At 36.2% G+C, this 17,562-nt stretch overlaps 1 protein-coding gene across 1 annotated transcript in view; it reads left to right on the top strand.

Moving 5' to 3' along the window:
- The window catches only part of LOC144973381 (protein ecdysoneless homolog), a 27,031-nt gene extending 15,871 nt beyond the window's left edge, over positions 1–11,160 (top strand). Inside the window, exons 8-14 of the mRNA XM_078915732.1 lie at positions 1–36; positions 874–962; positions 2,350–2,453; positions 3,488–3,659; positions 4,432–4,514; positions 6,430–7,139; positions 8,566–11,160. The exon at positions 1–36 is cut by the window's left edge and continues 99 nt beyond it. Of these exons, the coding sequence (XP_078771858.1) occupies positions 1–36; positions 874–962; positions 2,350–2,453; positions 3,488–3,659; positions 4,432–4,514; positions 6,430–7,139; positions 8,566–8,799 (1,428 nt within the window). The 3' untranslated portion in view covers positions 8,800–11,160. The remainder of the gene's footprint in view (positions 37–873; positions 963–2,349; positions 2,454–3,487; positions 3,660–4,431; positions 4,515–6,429; positions 7,140–8,565) is intronic.
- Positions 11,161–17,562: the final 6,402 nt, after the last annotated feature.

Raw genomic sequence — 17,562 nt, 5'->3', positions numbered from 1 at the left:
TTTAAGAGGACTTTGTACAACAAGGGTTACTTCAAGGTAAAGTTTGTTCCATTATCGATATACACACATTATATAATATTGTCACCAAACCATTAAAAATTGTGTATGAAACTGGTACGCCAGAAGTAGTAGTGCGGCTATGTGGTCTTGTGGTATGAAACTCGTTTTCAGATTGGAAGGTCCTAGGTTCATTCGAGCCTCGCTCGGCACATAGTTGAGTCCTTGGAAAAGGCTCTTTATTCACATTATCTCACCATACTCAGGTGTAAAATGAGTACTTGTCCGTCAACAGCGTTGTGTCTGTCGAAAAAATTATAATATTGCCTAACAGGCGTTATTTATCGTTCTACATATTATGTGTTGCTGTTTGCCGGGACCCTGTATATCCACTAAGTGTGCTCAAAGCGCTTTACAAAGGGTCCCTGGCCAAGAGCAATGCTTAACATCTAGGACGGGACATGACGCCTGTTAAGCGATATTATAATTTTTTTGTGGACAGAGACAACGCTATTAACAGCCAGGTACTCATTTTACACCTGAGTACGGTGAGAGAATGTGAGTAAAGAGCCTTTTCCAAAGACTCAACTATGCGCCGAGTAAGGCTCTAACCCAGGACCTTCCGATCCGAAAGCGGGTGTCATACCACATAGCCGCACATCGTCTTATCATATCCCATTACACCCCTTTGCCTGCTTCTTAGTTTGTCACGTTGATGTATTGGGATTTTGGCTGATGAGGAAATTTTTAATTTAATTTTTGTGAATTTTTTTTTTAATGGTTTAATGCGGTTTTTTGTCATTTTTTGTCAGTCTTTTCTCTCTGATTTAAAAACAAATTTATTCTTCTTTTTTTTTTTTTTCTTTTTTCTTCCAGAATGAGATAGAGGGATCCAAACTCTACAAACAACTTTTACAAGAAGCCAAGCAGTTTTTCAAGACCCACATTTTATCTGAACAAAATAGGTCAGTGTTGCCAGATTTGATTTTATTCATCATAAAATAAATAAATAAAATAAAATTCCCTTTATTCAACCCATAGGGGAAATTTGTCTCTAGGGTCTATTCCAAGGGAAGACTGGAATAACCCAGGCATCAGCCGCAGTGCAGCACCGCAAATTGAGCTAAGGCGAGGTGACTTGCACAGCAGCGGATGATCAAACTCAATACCTTTCGGGTACGAAGCAAAGACTGTAATGCTAAGCCACGCTGCCCAGTTTTAATTTTGTTGTCTGATCGTTAGAGGAGGTCAGATATTTTCTCTTCTTTTGGGTTTGGATTTTTAAAAGTTTTGTTCTGGGTGTGGGGTCTTTTGACCTCCTGCGGTGTGCAGAAGGTTGCTGTGTCTTCTGTCCCCCCTTTAACTGGTTTTTGAGTTGCTTTCTATCTGGTGTCCTTAGCTGAGAGGGAAACAGTCAAATGTGTAGTGTTAGTTTTGGAAGGTGATATTTTTTCCTTGTAAATCATCTCTCTGTCTCTTATGTACTGACAGTTATATTTTTTGTTCGTTTTTGAACATATCTTGTAAACATTTGAGTATATTCCTCTTAATGGGTTCCTGTGCTGGTGTCTGGATGAGACTTCAAAATTATTGTAGTTGCAAGATAAAGAACTGACTGATTTTTTGGGATGGTTTTTTTTCTTCTTGTATTTTCCTTTCTTGCTTTGTCTAGCACCTTTCATACACACTTGTTCAGTTTTTTTTATCTTACACCGGTGCCTGTTCCTTAATTTCTTAATTTGATATAGTTGTTATAGCTTTTGAAAGTGTCAAAAAAGTGAGGACTAAATGTCAATATGTTCATCCATTTTAGAACATTTGAGGAGCAATTCTTGTAATTCTATCGGTATCAGGTTGGCATTTTTGAATTTTAAAAAACAAATTTCCAACCCAAAGAAACTGATGAAAATAACTTTTTTATCTGTAGTTTTTCAAAATAATTTAGTTTTGGAGTATTCTGAAGATAAAGATCTGAACAAGTGTGTATGAAAGGTTCAAGACAAAGCAAGAAATAAAAATACAAGAAAAAAAACCATCCCAAAAAAATCAGTCGACCTCGATTGTCTGGGGATCGAACCTCAGACCTTCTGATTACCAGTCAGACATCCTACCATTACATAGATCTTTATCTTTCACCAGTGCCTGCTCCCAAATTTCTTCATTTGAGTATTCTCAAGGCAAATTTTACGTAGAAAATATTTTGGTTCAGTCTCATTTTAGATAAAAGATACCGTTACAGATAGGGAGGTTCTGTAAATGAAATACGTGATAAATAATGTCGGATAATCATTACTTGTTTTTAACTTGTGATTTGAGTTTGTTTTGTCTTATTTTTTTTTCCCATCTGTTCAGCACACCAGATGATACGGGTTTGTACGTGGTAAACCTCATAAAACGGTTGGAGCATACATTTGAGGATTTGAGACAAGAGCAGCCTAAGCTTCCTCCTTCAGATGGTGACAATTTTCTCCCTTATTTTCTTATTAATCTATGTTATGTTACAATTTGATAGATTTATCTTTTCGAGGACAAATTGGTTGCGTGTTTTGACAGACTATAGAAATTCAAAATGATATTATGATACTTTTTGGATCTCCCAGATTTGCCAAATCCTGCAGATTTTTTGTATTACTACGACGAATTTACTAAATCGCGATGTTTACAGCAAATTTTCATTCTGCAGTGAATAATAATTTAGTTAATGATTTTAGTAGTCTGACATGTGCTCAGTAAATAGCCGGATGGCTCTTAATATACAAAGAATAACACTCTAGACTCTCTGGAGGACTTTATTTTAGAAACAAGGGGCAACAACTTCAAATTACAAGGGCACTGAACTACCAACAATATAGGTAAACCAATGGAATAGGATTCAATAGTCTGATGTCACGTCCACTCAGCAACCAGCAGCTTGGTTCTAAACAAAGAAAATTGGTACTTTTTATTCTTCATGCTGGCTAGAACTTTTTCACTTGTCATGGATCAGAATGTATACAAGTCAAAACATGATCAGATTTATAATGATTTTCTCCTCTGGCTACACTTTTATGCATGTCGGATAAGTCTTTCATAAGGGCTGTGATGGAGATGGTTTAGAACCAGTTACTATGCGTCATTACAAGGGAAGGGAAGTGGCTCGAACCCAGGACCTTTCAAACTGAAAGCGAGTGTCACATCACAAGACCATGTAGCAGTTTAAGGAATAGAATGAGAGAAAATATATTTGTCTAAATATCTTTTTATTTTCCTTTATAAAAATAATAATAATAATAAAAATAAAAATGATATTAATAAAAATAATAATAATAATAATAATAATAATAATACTTGATTTCATTCACTCAGTTTATAAATAGAAGGTACAAAAGATGGAACACATTATTAGGACAGTGACAAACTAACTTTTTTTTTTCCTACCCGGCTGTTATGCCTGGTGGAATTAAAACGACAGTCACAGGCCATAAAATGATTTATAATTTTCGCTCTGCAGACGACAGCTGGATGAGTTTGACTCCCGAGGACGTGGATGAATTGATGAAAAAGACGGGAGGAAATTTAAATTCTGCTGCGTCATCAGAAATGTTTGACTTGTCGAAGGTGGCAGAAAGTATGAACTCATTTGTGGAACACGAATCCAGCATGGATGGCGCCGAATTTCCCAAGTGAGTGATGAGACGGTGATACTGAAAAGCTTTTGTGAGGGGCGGTTCGACTACCCCCCTTGCTGTGTGGCCTTGACCAAGTCATCTCGTCCTAGCTCACTTTGCGGTACTGCGCTGCGGCTGATGCCTGGGTTATTTCAGTCTTCCCTTGGAATAGACCCTAAAGGCAAATTTCCCCTTGGGGATGAATAAAGGGAACTTTTTTTTTTATTTATTCAAATTGTGCTGGAAGGAATTTTGGTATTTATTTTGAAAACAAAAGAAGTGTAGTCTCGGCTCCTGGAGCCAGAGTTCATTCCAGTTTCTTTAGCGTTATTGGGAAATTATCTTGTTACCCTTTGGATACGACACTATTGCCAAGTACTTTCTGCCAGATTTAACATACCTAGCTACCCAAACTTTGCTCGGTGGACAAGGGAACCAGAAAAAATGTCAGCTTCACCTGATGTTGATCCAGGTTCCTTTGTGTGTGAAGCGAATACTCTTCCAACTGAGTTTTTGGGACCATAACGTTAACATAGTTAATAATGTTATTTACTTTTTTTTTTTTAATTATTTCTTTTGCTTTATAATTTAATTAATTGAATTTATTGTTTATAGTTTGGCTAAATATATTTCTGTCTAAGTGTAATTATTTTTTTTTTTTTTTCACAATTTGGTTAGATTTAAGTTTCTATGATTATGATATTTTCTTTGAGGAGGTAAATTTTTAGAAACAACTTTTTTTTTTTTTGTTGATATTTTTTACTTGATTTTTACATTTCTTCCACAGTAAAAATCGTGGGGGCAAGACTGATGAGGAAGAGGAAGGAGATGGAAGTACGGGCCTCATTCATCAGATGCAGAAAATGTTTGGTACGGTGAAGACTTGAATAGATGACTCTATGGGATTGGAATTTTGTTATTGGTTTTGTGTTGTATTTTTAATTTTTTAGAAAATTTTGTTTGTTTCTCTGTCTTTTATTTTATTTTATTTTTTTTTTTGGGGGGGGGGGGGGGGAGTGGAAGTTTTTTGGGTTTTTTTTTTTTAGGGGGGAGGGGGGGGGGGTGTTTTTTTAAAAAAAAATTAATTTGAAAGGGGGTTTGCTTGTGGTTTGTATTTGTTTTTTTGTTGTTTTTTTTATTTATTTTTTTTTTTTTTCTATATGTACCTGAGATGTTGAGAGATGAGTGAGATGGTCATGAAAATGATTATCTCAAAACAAGATGTCAGTTTGTATCAGTTTTCAACATTTATCTTCCATCTTGGATGTGATATGAAATGTAAAGGAAAATGTTTTCAACCAATGATGGATTGAAAGAGATTTGAAACAGTGTTGATGGTTTTCCTCGGATCCGCGGAAATCCACGATTTTGGGGTCATTGGTGGAATTTCCTCCTTTTAAAAAATAATGACATTTCCCCCCAATCAAATATACTGGCAGTGAGAGACTTGGTGTGTGGTGGAACAAATAGGTGCAATTTCCCACTCTCCTGAAGTTAACTACAGTATCAATGATACTTTATCATCTCAATTGCTCTAAAATTTGAGGTAGCAGAGCTGCCTATTTGAAATTTCAAAAATTCGTAGTTTCCAAGGGGGAAAAAAAAAAAAGAAAAAGTCACTTATAATAGCTTTAGAAATAAACAATTTGCCCTCAGCATGATCCAAATATGCTTCAAAGTTCTCAATATAGGTTCTGAGAAGCTAAACTTTCCTTTTCAACAAGATTTATTGAGTCAAAGAGGCGAATGCAGTTCTGTAGCCAGGAGCCCAAAATTCGTGTTTCTACAAATTTTTCTTAGTACTAGGCAGGTCTGGGTTAATGCAGTCCAAATGATGTTTATAGGCAATCGTTCCATATTTTCCTCCTTTTGTCACGACCATCACTGTTTAAACAAATAACCCATTCAGTGGTCAATTTTAGTAGACTGTCCACTTATATAAAACGTTGTGAGACAGATAGTCAAACAAGGCAACTCAGGATAGTTAATGTTTGGCTGCAATTTGGAGTTTGATCATCGATGACCTATTTGTACTTATTCATATGTTGGGTAACCCCAGTTTTAACTTTAACTTGAGCTTTTATTTAGTGCAATATCGACTAAACGTGCTCAAAGTGCTTAACCCTACCAACAGCAACATGTAACATGTAGGACGAGACATGACGCCTGTTAGGCGATATTACAATTCCGACAGAGACAGCGTTGTTAATGGCCAGATACTCATTTTACACCTGAGTATGGTGAGAGAATGTGAGTAAAGAGCCAAAAAAATAAATCTTGACTGCACCCGGGATTGATCTCTTTCCCTTTGCTTGTGAAGCATGTGCTCTACTAACTAAGCTATCAGGACCCCCACCTTCCTCCCAATTCTCTCAATCCAACCCAAAATACTCTCCATTACAATAATGCAACTATGTGATCTAGTGGTATGACACTCGCTTTCGGATAGGAAGGTCCTGGGTTTGAGCCTCGCTTGGCGCATAGTTGAGTCCTTGGAAAAGGCTCTTAACTCACATTCTCTCACTCTACTCAGGTGTAAAATGAGTACCTGTCTGGTAACAGCATTGTCTCTGTCTGAAAAAATTGTAATATCGCCTAACGGGCATCATGTCTCGTTCTACATGTTATGTGTTGCTGTTGGTCAGGGACCATTTGTAAAGCGCTTTGAGTACGTTTAGTGGATATTGCGCTATATAAATACTGTATTTTTTTATTTTTTCAAAAAATTATACCCAATTTTGTGTTTCACACCAATTTGTACTCAACAACTCGTCCCATTTCTTAGATTTTCCTGAAGACAAAGATTCATCTGGTTCGGACATGAGTGAATACGACTGGTCTGAGGACAGCGAGGAAGATTTGGGGTCCCCGACTAAAATGCCCGAGGCAATGAGGAAAGGTTGTAAAGCGACCAGTTCCAAAGTTTTACGCAGTAACCTCAGGAAAGAGTCACCAACGTCAGCGCCGAGCAGAGAGTCCAAGTCTGTGAGATTTAGCAGTCCAGGTATGAGTTTGGACAACGACCAATCAGAGAGCAGCAAAACAGACGATACGCCCGTCAACTCAATCCAAAAAAGACAGATGTCCTCAGACGAGGTGTTTCCTTCTTCAGCTTCATCCAGCACGAATACCAGTACTTCGTCCGTCACTGCCCCACCCCCATCTAGGCCTGAAAACCTGCCTTCATTCGCCCGTCCTTCTAGACCCCCACCCCCAAGACCCAGCCCCCCACGTCCATCGTCCAACCCACCACCCCTCCCCCCTCAGCCACCCAGAAAACTGCCAGTCAAGCCACCTCGACCTCTGACCAAACCCAGCGGAGCCGTCAAACCCAGTGCCCCGCCTCCTCCTCCCCCTCCATCTTCAAATCCACCGCCTGTGGCTCCACCGAGACGAGAGAAACGGGACAGGAAGCTGGAAGCTCTGATGGATGCCATGGACAGAGAGCTGTCCTCGACAGAAGTCGGAAAAAGTTTTGAGAGAGTCCCCCATAAGGTATTTTCAAATTCAAAATTCTTTTAACTTTAAAAAAAAATTTTTTTTGATTATTTTTTAAATTGAGCTATTATATAGTGCAATATCCTCTAAACATGCTCAAAGCGCATTACAAGAGGTCCCTGACCAACAGCAACATTTAACATTTAGGACGGGATGTGACACGTGTTAGGTGATATTACAATTTTTTTTCTTGGACAGAGACATCGCTTTTAATGGCCAGGTATTCATTTTACACCCGAGTACGGTGAGAGAATGTGAGTAAAGAGCCTTCTCCAAGGACTCAACTATGCGCCGAGCGAGGCTCGAACAGCACCTTCTGATCCGAAAGCGAGTGTCATACCACAAGACCACATAGCTGCATAAGTTTACAATTTGTTATCCTTATTTTATATATAGACTGTTTCACGCATGCACAAAAAATATTTTAAAATTCCCCCCCCCCCCCCAAAAAACAAATCAAAAACAAAAACAAAAAACAAAATTGACACACTTGGATAAGGCAAAAGATTGGTTATTCCTGCACAGACCGCTTCAAAAACTGATGCAGTAAAAATTTTAAAAGTGCATAGATCAACTTTAATTAACTGGACTCCACTTGACGCCAACAGGGATAAGATGGTTATTTGATAAAGAGGCAGGACAGGCTGTTTGAATCAATCACCTTTGTCTTCCTTTTTCTTGGGTACCTTTACTTGTGATTTTATTTTCTTCTCTATTACTGGCGCTGAAATGACCTAAATGTGTTGCAAGTGCTGTAAAACCCTTAAAACAAAACAATTGTGTAGTGATATATGAGAGTGTCCACATAAACACCAATTATTTTTTTTCAGGCGTCTTGGGTTATGGGCCTATACCTATAAGGACCAAAATACTTGTTTGAGGAGAGGGGGGAGGGGGGATTCTGAGGACTTTAGGCTATATGTCTCTTTGATTTCCTTGCTATTGCTGTCACAACGTTTTATCTTGAAAAGGGTATGGTCTTTGCTGCATATCCAAAAGGTACACCATTCAACTCCCTGTGGTACTATGTAGCCTTGGGCAAGGCACCTAGCGCTAGATTATTTTGAGCCGCTGCACTGCGGCTGATGCCTGGATTATTCAAGTCTTCCCTTGGATTAGACTCTAAATCTAATGACAAATTTTCCCTCGGGTTGAATAAATGGAATTTTTTCTTTATATATTTTATTTTAGTAGGAGTCGTGACCTTGGCGTGATCCAGCCCTTATCGAGTATCAAGACTTGATTTGAATGAAACCTGTGTTTGAGCTGGGGGGGGGGGGGGGGGGGGGGGGGGGGGGGGGGAGAGAGAGAGAGATTGTACTATTTCTGTATTATTGTTGATATTTATTTCAAGACTTTCTACTTTAGTTCTACCCGAGATTCTTGCTATTTCTGTCACAATTTATAATCCATCATTTTTCAGAACCAGACAAAAGGTTCCACCACAAGAACACAAAACAACAAAGGAGCAAAGACATCAACAAGCAGAGACATTGATGATGAAGATGAAGATTTCCGTCCCGTGGATGTGGATTACAACGTGGTGAAAAACACTCTGGAATCTTTCAAAGCTCAGCAAGGCCTGCCAGGACCTGCCACAAACATTCTGTCTGGCTTTGGCATCAAATTGCCGCAAGATAAGATAAACGGCACTTGATTTGTGTCCTTAGAATCAAAGTTACCTACCTTTGTTGCATTTTATTTTTTTTTTTTTTTGTTTTGATTTAGTATTGCTATATAAAGTATTATGGTACGCAATCTCATTTGGTGAGATTTTTGTTTTCATGAGATTTCAAAAGAATTAGTGGAATTAGTGGGAAAATGAGGGTGCCATCCACAATGATTATTTTGTGAATTTTGTCATTGTTGTTGTTGTCATTATCAGTGTGTATATTGTTGTTATTGTTGCTATTTTGTTGTTATAATCAATGGATTTGTTGTTTTATTTATCGTTGTTGTTGTTGTTGTTGTTATTGTTGATGTTGTTGTCAATATCAATGGATTTGTTGTTCTTGTTTTATTTATCGTTGTTGTTGTTGCTATAAATGCCTTTGTTGATGATGATAATGCAAGTCTTATTAAAAGAAATCTTATTGCCAATGTTGTTTATTTGTATAATTTTAGGCACAAGCTACTCAAATGACAATTTTTTACCTTTCTCTTTTTGGATTTTACATTTCTATATTTCTGTTGTCAATAGGGAACAATAGTGTGATGTCAAAACAATGGTTCCAATCTCATTGGAAGTGTAAAACCAGTCCTTCTGGATACATACCTAGTGTCATTAATCTTCTGGTTTCAGAGTGATGTCATCTTATTTTCTAGCCTAAATAAATGCTGGTCGTCAGTAAAGACTATCCATTATTTTTCTATTTTACACCCCACTTTTTGGTTGGTTTCTCAGCTATTCAGCCACTTGACTAATTGGCTACTTGGCTTCTTGACCACTCAGCTACTTGGCTTCTTGGCCACTCAGCTACTTGGCTACTTGACTACTCAGCTACTTCGCTGAAAATGACTATTGATAAATGCGACCGAGAGAAAATATTAGCCATAAATAATCAAAACAAAATGAGTCATGGCTTGAAATACTTTTTTTTTTCTAAACTTCTCACTTATTTTTATCCATTATTTTAAGTGGGCTTCATGGAGAAATTTGTAGACATTTGTTTCATCACATTTTATACTGGTGTATTTGTTTTTCTCAAATGTGTGAGATTTTTGTTTTAATTTCAAAGATTTTTTATTTGATTTTATGATTAGAATTTCCTATCTCATTGTTTGGGGGTTGTTTTTTGGGTTTTTTTTATGCCATTGAATCCTATTTTGTTGTTTGTGTTTTGTTTTAGAGAGATGGTTTATTGACTTATGAATGATTTATTTTATAAACAGCAATTTATTCATTTTGTTGGATTGGATAGTCTTTTCTTTTTTACGCAACTGAAGTTCATTTTTATCTATCGATTTGTTGATTATCATCTTTTTTTTTTTTTTCATATTAAGTATTGTAGTAAAAAAATTAAAAAGTATAAAGTATTTTTACCCTCTTGATAAATAGGACTTGATTGAATGAATTGTTTTCATGTCATGAGTTGTAACCTTTGAACCCCAAGTACCAAAGATGGCCCATCATTTATTTCACCGTGATATTCAAGGACTTCCGACATTTTCTAACACAATCGACTCGCTGATTGGTCATTTCTAAATACTTTTTCCTGGTTTGTTGTTTTTTAAACAAATATTTTTCATAAAAGGATTTTCATCGTTTTCATATTTTTAACCTCTGATATATGTTGTCATTTCTTATTTGCCTACATAATTTTGACTAATTTTTCTGATTTTGACAGTATTTTATCATTCCATAAAACCATCATCATCATCATCACCATGACCCTAATCTTCATCGACATCATCATCACCATGACGCGTATCTTCATCATCACCTTGACCCTTTTCTTCATCATCACCATCATCATTATTACCATGACCCTTATCTTCATTGTCACCACCATCATCATCACCATGACTCTTATCTTCATCATCGTCATCACCATCCTCATCACCATGAACCTTATCTTCATCGTCACCCACCATGACCTTATCTTCATCGTCACCACCATCATCATCACTTTTAAATCCAATATTTTGCCCCAACAACTTTCTCAAATTTTGTTTTTAAAAAGTTGACAAGTGTGCATTGCTTTTACTGCTGTCTTGGTGAAACGTTGAGATCTGATGCCTGGCTAAAGTAAAATCAAAAAACGCCTTGTACAGTTTTAAACAGAAGTGGATGCTATGAAGGACAAGTGGGATATCCCATACCCTGGCTGGAGTTATCTGTCCTTCTGACCTTATCAAATTGGATATTCACAATGTGAGGATAAGTCGTCACTTACTTGGGTCAACTACATTGACCTTGTGGAAATGACCTTTCAGAAGTATTTGCAAGAATTGTTGCTTTCCGAGACCTCAGGGTTGATTTGTTACTTATTTAAGAATATAAAAATCTTCATATTGACGATTGTTGTTTTTTTGTTTTTTTATCGTTTCAATTTGTTGTTTGGTTTCCAATTCAATATCAGGTGAAGCAAAATTTAAAAAGAAAACAAGAATAGCACAAAGTAATGGTAAATGTTTAACTGTTTTTACCAGGAGAAAGTAATGATAAAAGTTTATATGTTTGCACCAAGAGAAAGTAATGATAAAGGTTTAAATGTTTGCACCAGGAGAAAGTAATGATAAAGGCTTAACTGTTTGTATTAGGAGAAAGTAATGATAAAGGTTTAAAATGTTTATACACCAGGAGAAAATAATGATAAAGGTTTAAATGTTTGTACCAACAGAAAGTAATGATAAAGGTTTAAATGTTTATAACAGGAGAATTCAATAATCTATAATATTTTTTTCTTTTTTATAATTCAACCAGGATGTCAGTGACATTTTTTTGTAAATGTCGAAAAGTACCAGACAGAGCAGAGAGAAAAATACAAGAAAATTTCCCTTTTTCTGCATTATCTGGCACCGTTTCCAACACACGTTTCCGATATTTATCCCACACCGGTACCCGCTCCTCAGTTCATCACATTGGCCTTCTTTTGTTTTGTTTTTTTGGTATAATATCAAGTTTGTTTTATCAAAGATCTGGAGGAATTTCTTTGGGAAAACTTTTCACATTTATTTTGTACTCCACTGCCTGAATAAATGTTTGAACATTTATATAAAGTAGTAAACAAAAATGAATATAAAAGAACAAAATACCAAACATGGAACGTTTTAAGTCTGTTGTCAATCTGTTGTGGTTTTTTTTTTAGTAATGTATTTGTTTTAATTGTTTTGTTTGTTTTTGTTTTTTTGGGTGAAGAAGGGTTTTCAGCCCAATACGTTCCGTGTTTGGTATATTGTTCTTTTTTTTTAAATCTGTTCTATTCATTTTTGTTCATTACTTTGCACAGCCCACAGCTTCTAGTAGCTTTGTATCAGTTTGAACATTAATTTAACACATTTCTACAGATTTACTATGCTCATTGTGATTTTAAATGTTTCAAATTTTTTTCCCATTTTACCATACAGAACGTTAACATTTCCATTTCATACAGAACCAGTTGTATGTAAGGCGTCTTTTTTCTACTAACACTTTTACAATATCCGTCACTGCCTAGGTACTCATTCGTGCCTGAGTAGTTTACTCTTGTTTTTATATTTGCACAACTTTGACATTTGCTATGACATTTACATTTTTTGATTTGAGTTTATCAACATCTTTCAATTATTTGCTCATAACAATAATCTGGAGCTAAGCAATATCAATGCCATTTCTATAGGTTTAATAGCTACGGGCTAAGGTAGCTGCACAACCAGGGTTTTGGTCTCTGACGCCTTTTAAAAACAAATTTTGCCTCACCTGATGTAGATTGGAAAGTGCCAATATTTTTGGGTTTTTGTCGGGGTTTTTTTTCCAATGTTTTTTTTTTTTTTGTAAATCAAAGTTTTCTTATTCAGATTTATTTGTCAGATCTGAATCTGAATGTATTCAAGGGCGGAGAGAGTTGTTGAATGTGGCAGCCATTGTTGGTCTTTAGGCTGAAGTAGTTTGATAATCCTCACTTGAAGGTGTCTAAATCTGTTGTGTTCACACATGAATCGGGAAGAGCGTTCCAGTCTTTGATTGGTGGTGCGGGGTGCAAAGGAATATTTAAAAACATGTTTTTTATTCAATAAATGTGAAATAAGAATTGTTTTAATCTAGAATACTTACAACCAAGACTTATATATGATGATGTTCAAAGACTAAAAATGTAAATTATGAGATACAGTAGCATAAAATGTCGCTACAGTGTGACAGATACACCACAGAATCTACTTATGTGCAATACTATTATTGTAAAGACCTTTTTTTTTCTCTAATGTTTTCTTTTCTATTCTAATTTTTTTTTTTAAGAGAAGAAGGAAAGAAAGTTTTCATCAAAATGATGACTATGTATAAACTATAAAATATATTAATGAATTGTTGAGTAGATTGTTCCAAAATGGAAATTAAAACGTTTGTTGTGATTTTTAAAAATTGTATTCAATAATTATTGTGATTTTTAAAATGTTTCTGGATAGTTATGATTATAATGTAACAATTCAGTTGTCTGGGTGTGGTTCCTGACCTCCCATAGTAGGCAGGGAGGCTCTTACTGTGTCTTCTCTCCTCTGGTATCTGTTTTCCAACATGCTTTCTGTCTTTGTCTCGGTTTTGTCCAGATCCTGGCCAGAGCCCTTGACTGGGAGGGAAACTGTCAAATGTGTAGTTACAGTGATTTCCAACCATCTTTTTTGTGCTGGTGTCTTTTTGATGGTATTTAGGCCAAATCGATCCACCTCCTTTAAAACTCAATCCAACATCTTTTAGCCAATTATTCTTTTCTTTTTTTTTTTTTCCAACCATCGCTGAAGCTGAAATGGCCAAAGAAAGTGGCAAGTGCTGTTACATCTTTTTAGGAATAACAAAATACAAATTAGAACACATTGGATTTATAAATTACACAAATAGCATCGTTATCATTGCGTCATCAAACTTTGAAGACCTGCAGGAACATTTTAAAGAATTGAGTCGTTGATTTCTTTAGATTTTTGATTAAATGACTGAATTCAGTTCTGGAGCCTTCACCACATGCAAATCTTCAAAACCTTTCATGAGAATTCATCAAACTATGTATTTCAATTTCAGTGCGTTGTGATTTTATTATTTACTTAATATTGAATTGTGATGCTCATTTGAATATTATGTAATATAAAATGATTTTGTAACGAATGTTATACCATATGGATTTGTATTGAATGTTATATGATATAAAATGGTTTTGAATTGAATGTTATATGATATATAATATAGTTGTATTGCGATAATGTTACAATATCCTTTGTTGTAATACAGAAAATATCGGATACCAAATTATGATTGAGGGAAAAACATTGGGAGGTTCATTTTATTTCTTATTGTTAAAAATACCCTGGAGTTTGTAACGTAATATGTCACAAATGCCTTGTGTAGAATATAATACATGCTATATGCCGTACGCCAAATGCTTCAGAGAAAACTTAGGACTATAAAAAGTAATTAACAAATATTAATATTACATAGCTGCCAACCAGTACGATAAAATCGTACTTAGTACGATTTGGCCAATCCAGAAAAAGAAAAAAAATCCAGAAAAAAAAAAAAGAAGAAGAAAATCTGATAAAAATTATCTTGGGAGAAAATTTTCGCCACAAAGGAGGCTGTTAAGCCCAAGCCTCAGTAATCTGCTTCTGTCACCACCTCCCCATTACTTATGCCTACCCAGTATGATGATAAAGGTAAGCTTTTCTTAGTATTACAGTTCTGACCATTCTAGTACTTAAGTACATTAATAAATATGCCATTTTAAGACATGAATTGGGCGTCCGCGCCGCACCGCGTATAATAATTTTTTTTTGCATTTTGAAAAGTTGGCAGCTATGATATTACAGCTTGGAAAAAAAGAACAAAATACCAAACATGCAACGTTTTGGTCCCAAAATCCTTCTTCAGCCAATACCAAAAACAATAAAATCATCAATACATCATGTAAAATCCAGACAGACATCGGAGAACTATTGTAAAAACAATCAAGGCTAACCTGTAAGGTAACGATTGTTTGAAGTCTGAACTTCTTGTTTCCAATTCAACATCCTATTCCTTGCTGACAACTAAAAACAATCAAGGCTTACCTGTAAGGTGACGATTGTTTGAGGTTTGAGCTTCTTGTTTCCATTTCAAGATCCTATATTCCTTGCTGACAAGAAATCTCAAATATTTCTCTGGTGTCGGTCTGGGTTAGATCGATGTCTTTATTGTTTTTTGTTATTGGCTGAAGAAGGGTTTTGAGCCCAAAACGTTCCGAGTTTGGTGTTTTGTTCTTTTTTCGAAGCCGTTGTTATATTCATTCTTTGTTCATTAGTTTTTACCGTCCACAGCTTATAGCAGCTTAGCATCACAAAGAGAAAACATACTGGAGCTTAAAAGATGTCAGCTGGACACCGAGTGCTGTCTGCTTTCTGCTTTCTATTTAAAAAGTAATAAATAAAAAATGAATATGACAGCTTCAAAAAAGAACAAAATACCAAACATGGAACATTCTGAGTCTGAATCTTTCCTTGTTTGTTTTTTTATTTTTTATTTTTTGAAGCTGTTATATTCAGCTTTGTTCATTACTTCTTAACAGTCCACAACGCCTAGCAGCTTGGTTTCATGTCTGCTGTGATGGGGCTGAAAAAAACAGCCTTTGTCAGTGAGGATATGACTGGTGTTTCCATCTGTTTCTACAATGTGTGACTATGTGGTCTTGTGGTATGATACTCGTTTTCTGATCAGAAGGACCTTGCGTTCGAGCCTCGCTTGGCGCATAATGGAGTCCGTGGAAAAGACTCTTTACTCATATTTTCTCACTGTACTCGGGTATAAAATGAGTATCTGTTAACAGCATTGTCTCTCTCCGAAACAAATTTGTAATATGGCCTTACAGGCGTCATGTCTCGTTCTATTTGTTATGTGTTTCTGTTGGTCAGGGACCCTTTATAAAGCACTGTGCAGTGGATATTCGCTATACAAGCGCTCCATTTTTTTTTTTGGTTTATTTTTTTTACAAGCGATTAGTAAAACTGTGATGAGACTCGACCTTTTCAAGACATGAAAGTCTCATCAAAGTTACTGAACTCTTGTGGAAAGTGATGAAAACGACAGTCGTATCCTGGGCGGGATCCTCTGACCTCCCATGGTGGCCAAAAAGGTCACTTCCTGTGTCTTCTATCCCCCATACCTGTTTTCCCTTTCAGTGTTGTTCGCTGTCTTTGTTCAAAATTGAGATTGCTTGGGTTATTTCCTGGTCCTGGTGGGAATTCTTAACTGGGAGGGGAGACAGTCAAACATATAGTACATTTTAGAGATATTTTTTTCTTGTAAATTATCTCTTTGTTACTGTTATGTTCCTGATTGGGGTTCCCGACCTCCCATAGTGGGCAGGGAGGTACTTGCTGTGTCTTCTTTCCCCTATCATCTCCCTTTTTACTGGTGCTGAAATGACTTAACAGAGTCGCAAGACTGTAACTGGGTTGTGTTCCTGACCTCCCATAGTGGGCAGGGAGGTACTTACTGTGTCCTATATCTCCTTATATCTGTTTTCCAACATGCTTTCTGTCTTTGTCTTGGAATGAGATTACTTTGGTTTTGTCCTGGCCCTGGCCGGAGTCCTGGATGGGAGGGAAGCTGTCAAATGCATAGGTATTGTTTTGGGAGATGATATTTTTTTCCTTGTTAATCATCTCTCTATTATATATGATTATATTTGTTATTTTGAATGTATAAGTATAATATAAGCATTTGAGTGTATTCCTCTTTTTGGATTTTGTGCTTGTGTCCGGATGAGATTTATAGATCATCTCAAACTAAGTACATTGGTGGTATCCTCTTGGAATCTACATCTGATCCCTATTTGTTCCCAGTTCCCCTTTGTTTTACTTTCTCTCGGGTGCTTTTATTGTAATTCTAGAACTTTTTACTATCCCATTTTCTTCCTTTTTACTGACGCTGATATTACCTAAATGTGTTGCCAGCGCCGTAAAACCCTTAAAAACAAACAAAAGAAGACTGTAAAACCCTTAAAAATAATTTAAATGCCAGACGTATCCCCACATAAGTCATGCCTTGATTTGACTTCAAATCGGCCCCCGACAGCTGTGGCTCAGTCAGGTACATTTGATGCAAGCAATAAATAGTCTAGTATTAAAATGTTCCAACTCTGTCTGTTTGTCTGTCTGTCTGTCCGTCTGTCCATCCGTCTGTCTGTCTGTCTGTCTACTTAACCTGTTGTATCAAAATACGATAACAAGAACAAAACTCTTTTTTTCACTGATGTCAAGAAATTAATAACTTCTATTCAACTGATTTTTATTGCATGTTGATTTGTACAGTTTTGAAAAATTTATTTTTTTCTTATTGTACCTTTATAGTTATAGTAAATAGAAAATATGCATTTCTACCTTATTGCAATAATGTCCTATGACACTCACTACCTTATTGTATTGGGTGTGAAGGACGTATGGAGATTGGCTCTTGATGGAAATTCCTCTTGTCAAATTTGTATTTCTAGTCTCATAACCAGCTACAGCTGTACTTTTGATCGTTCGGCATTTAATATTTTGTTCTTTATCTGAAGCTGGTATATTCTATATTTATGACTTTTCACATCTTCTAACACTGGGTGGGGATCCTGACCTCCCATAGTGGGCAGGAGGTCACGCTGTGTCTTCTATCCCCTTATATCTGTTTTCCGAGTTGCTTTCTGCCTTTGTCTTGGAATGAGATTACTTAATTTTGTCCTGGCCCTGGCCGGATACCCTGGCTGAGAGGGAAACAGTC

This window comes from Berghia stephanieae, chromosome 5 (genome assembly GCF_034508935.2).
Source record: "Berghia stephanieae isolate SIO BIC M18660-M18661 chromosome 5, UCSD_Bste_1.3, whole genome shotgun sequence".
NCBI lineage: Eukaryota > Metazoa > Mollusca > Gastropoda > Nudibranchia > Aeolidiidae > Berghia > Berghia stephanieae.
This window is presented reverse-complemented; position numbering and strand designations above follow the sequence as displayed.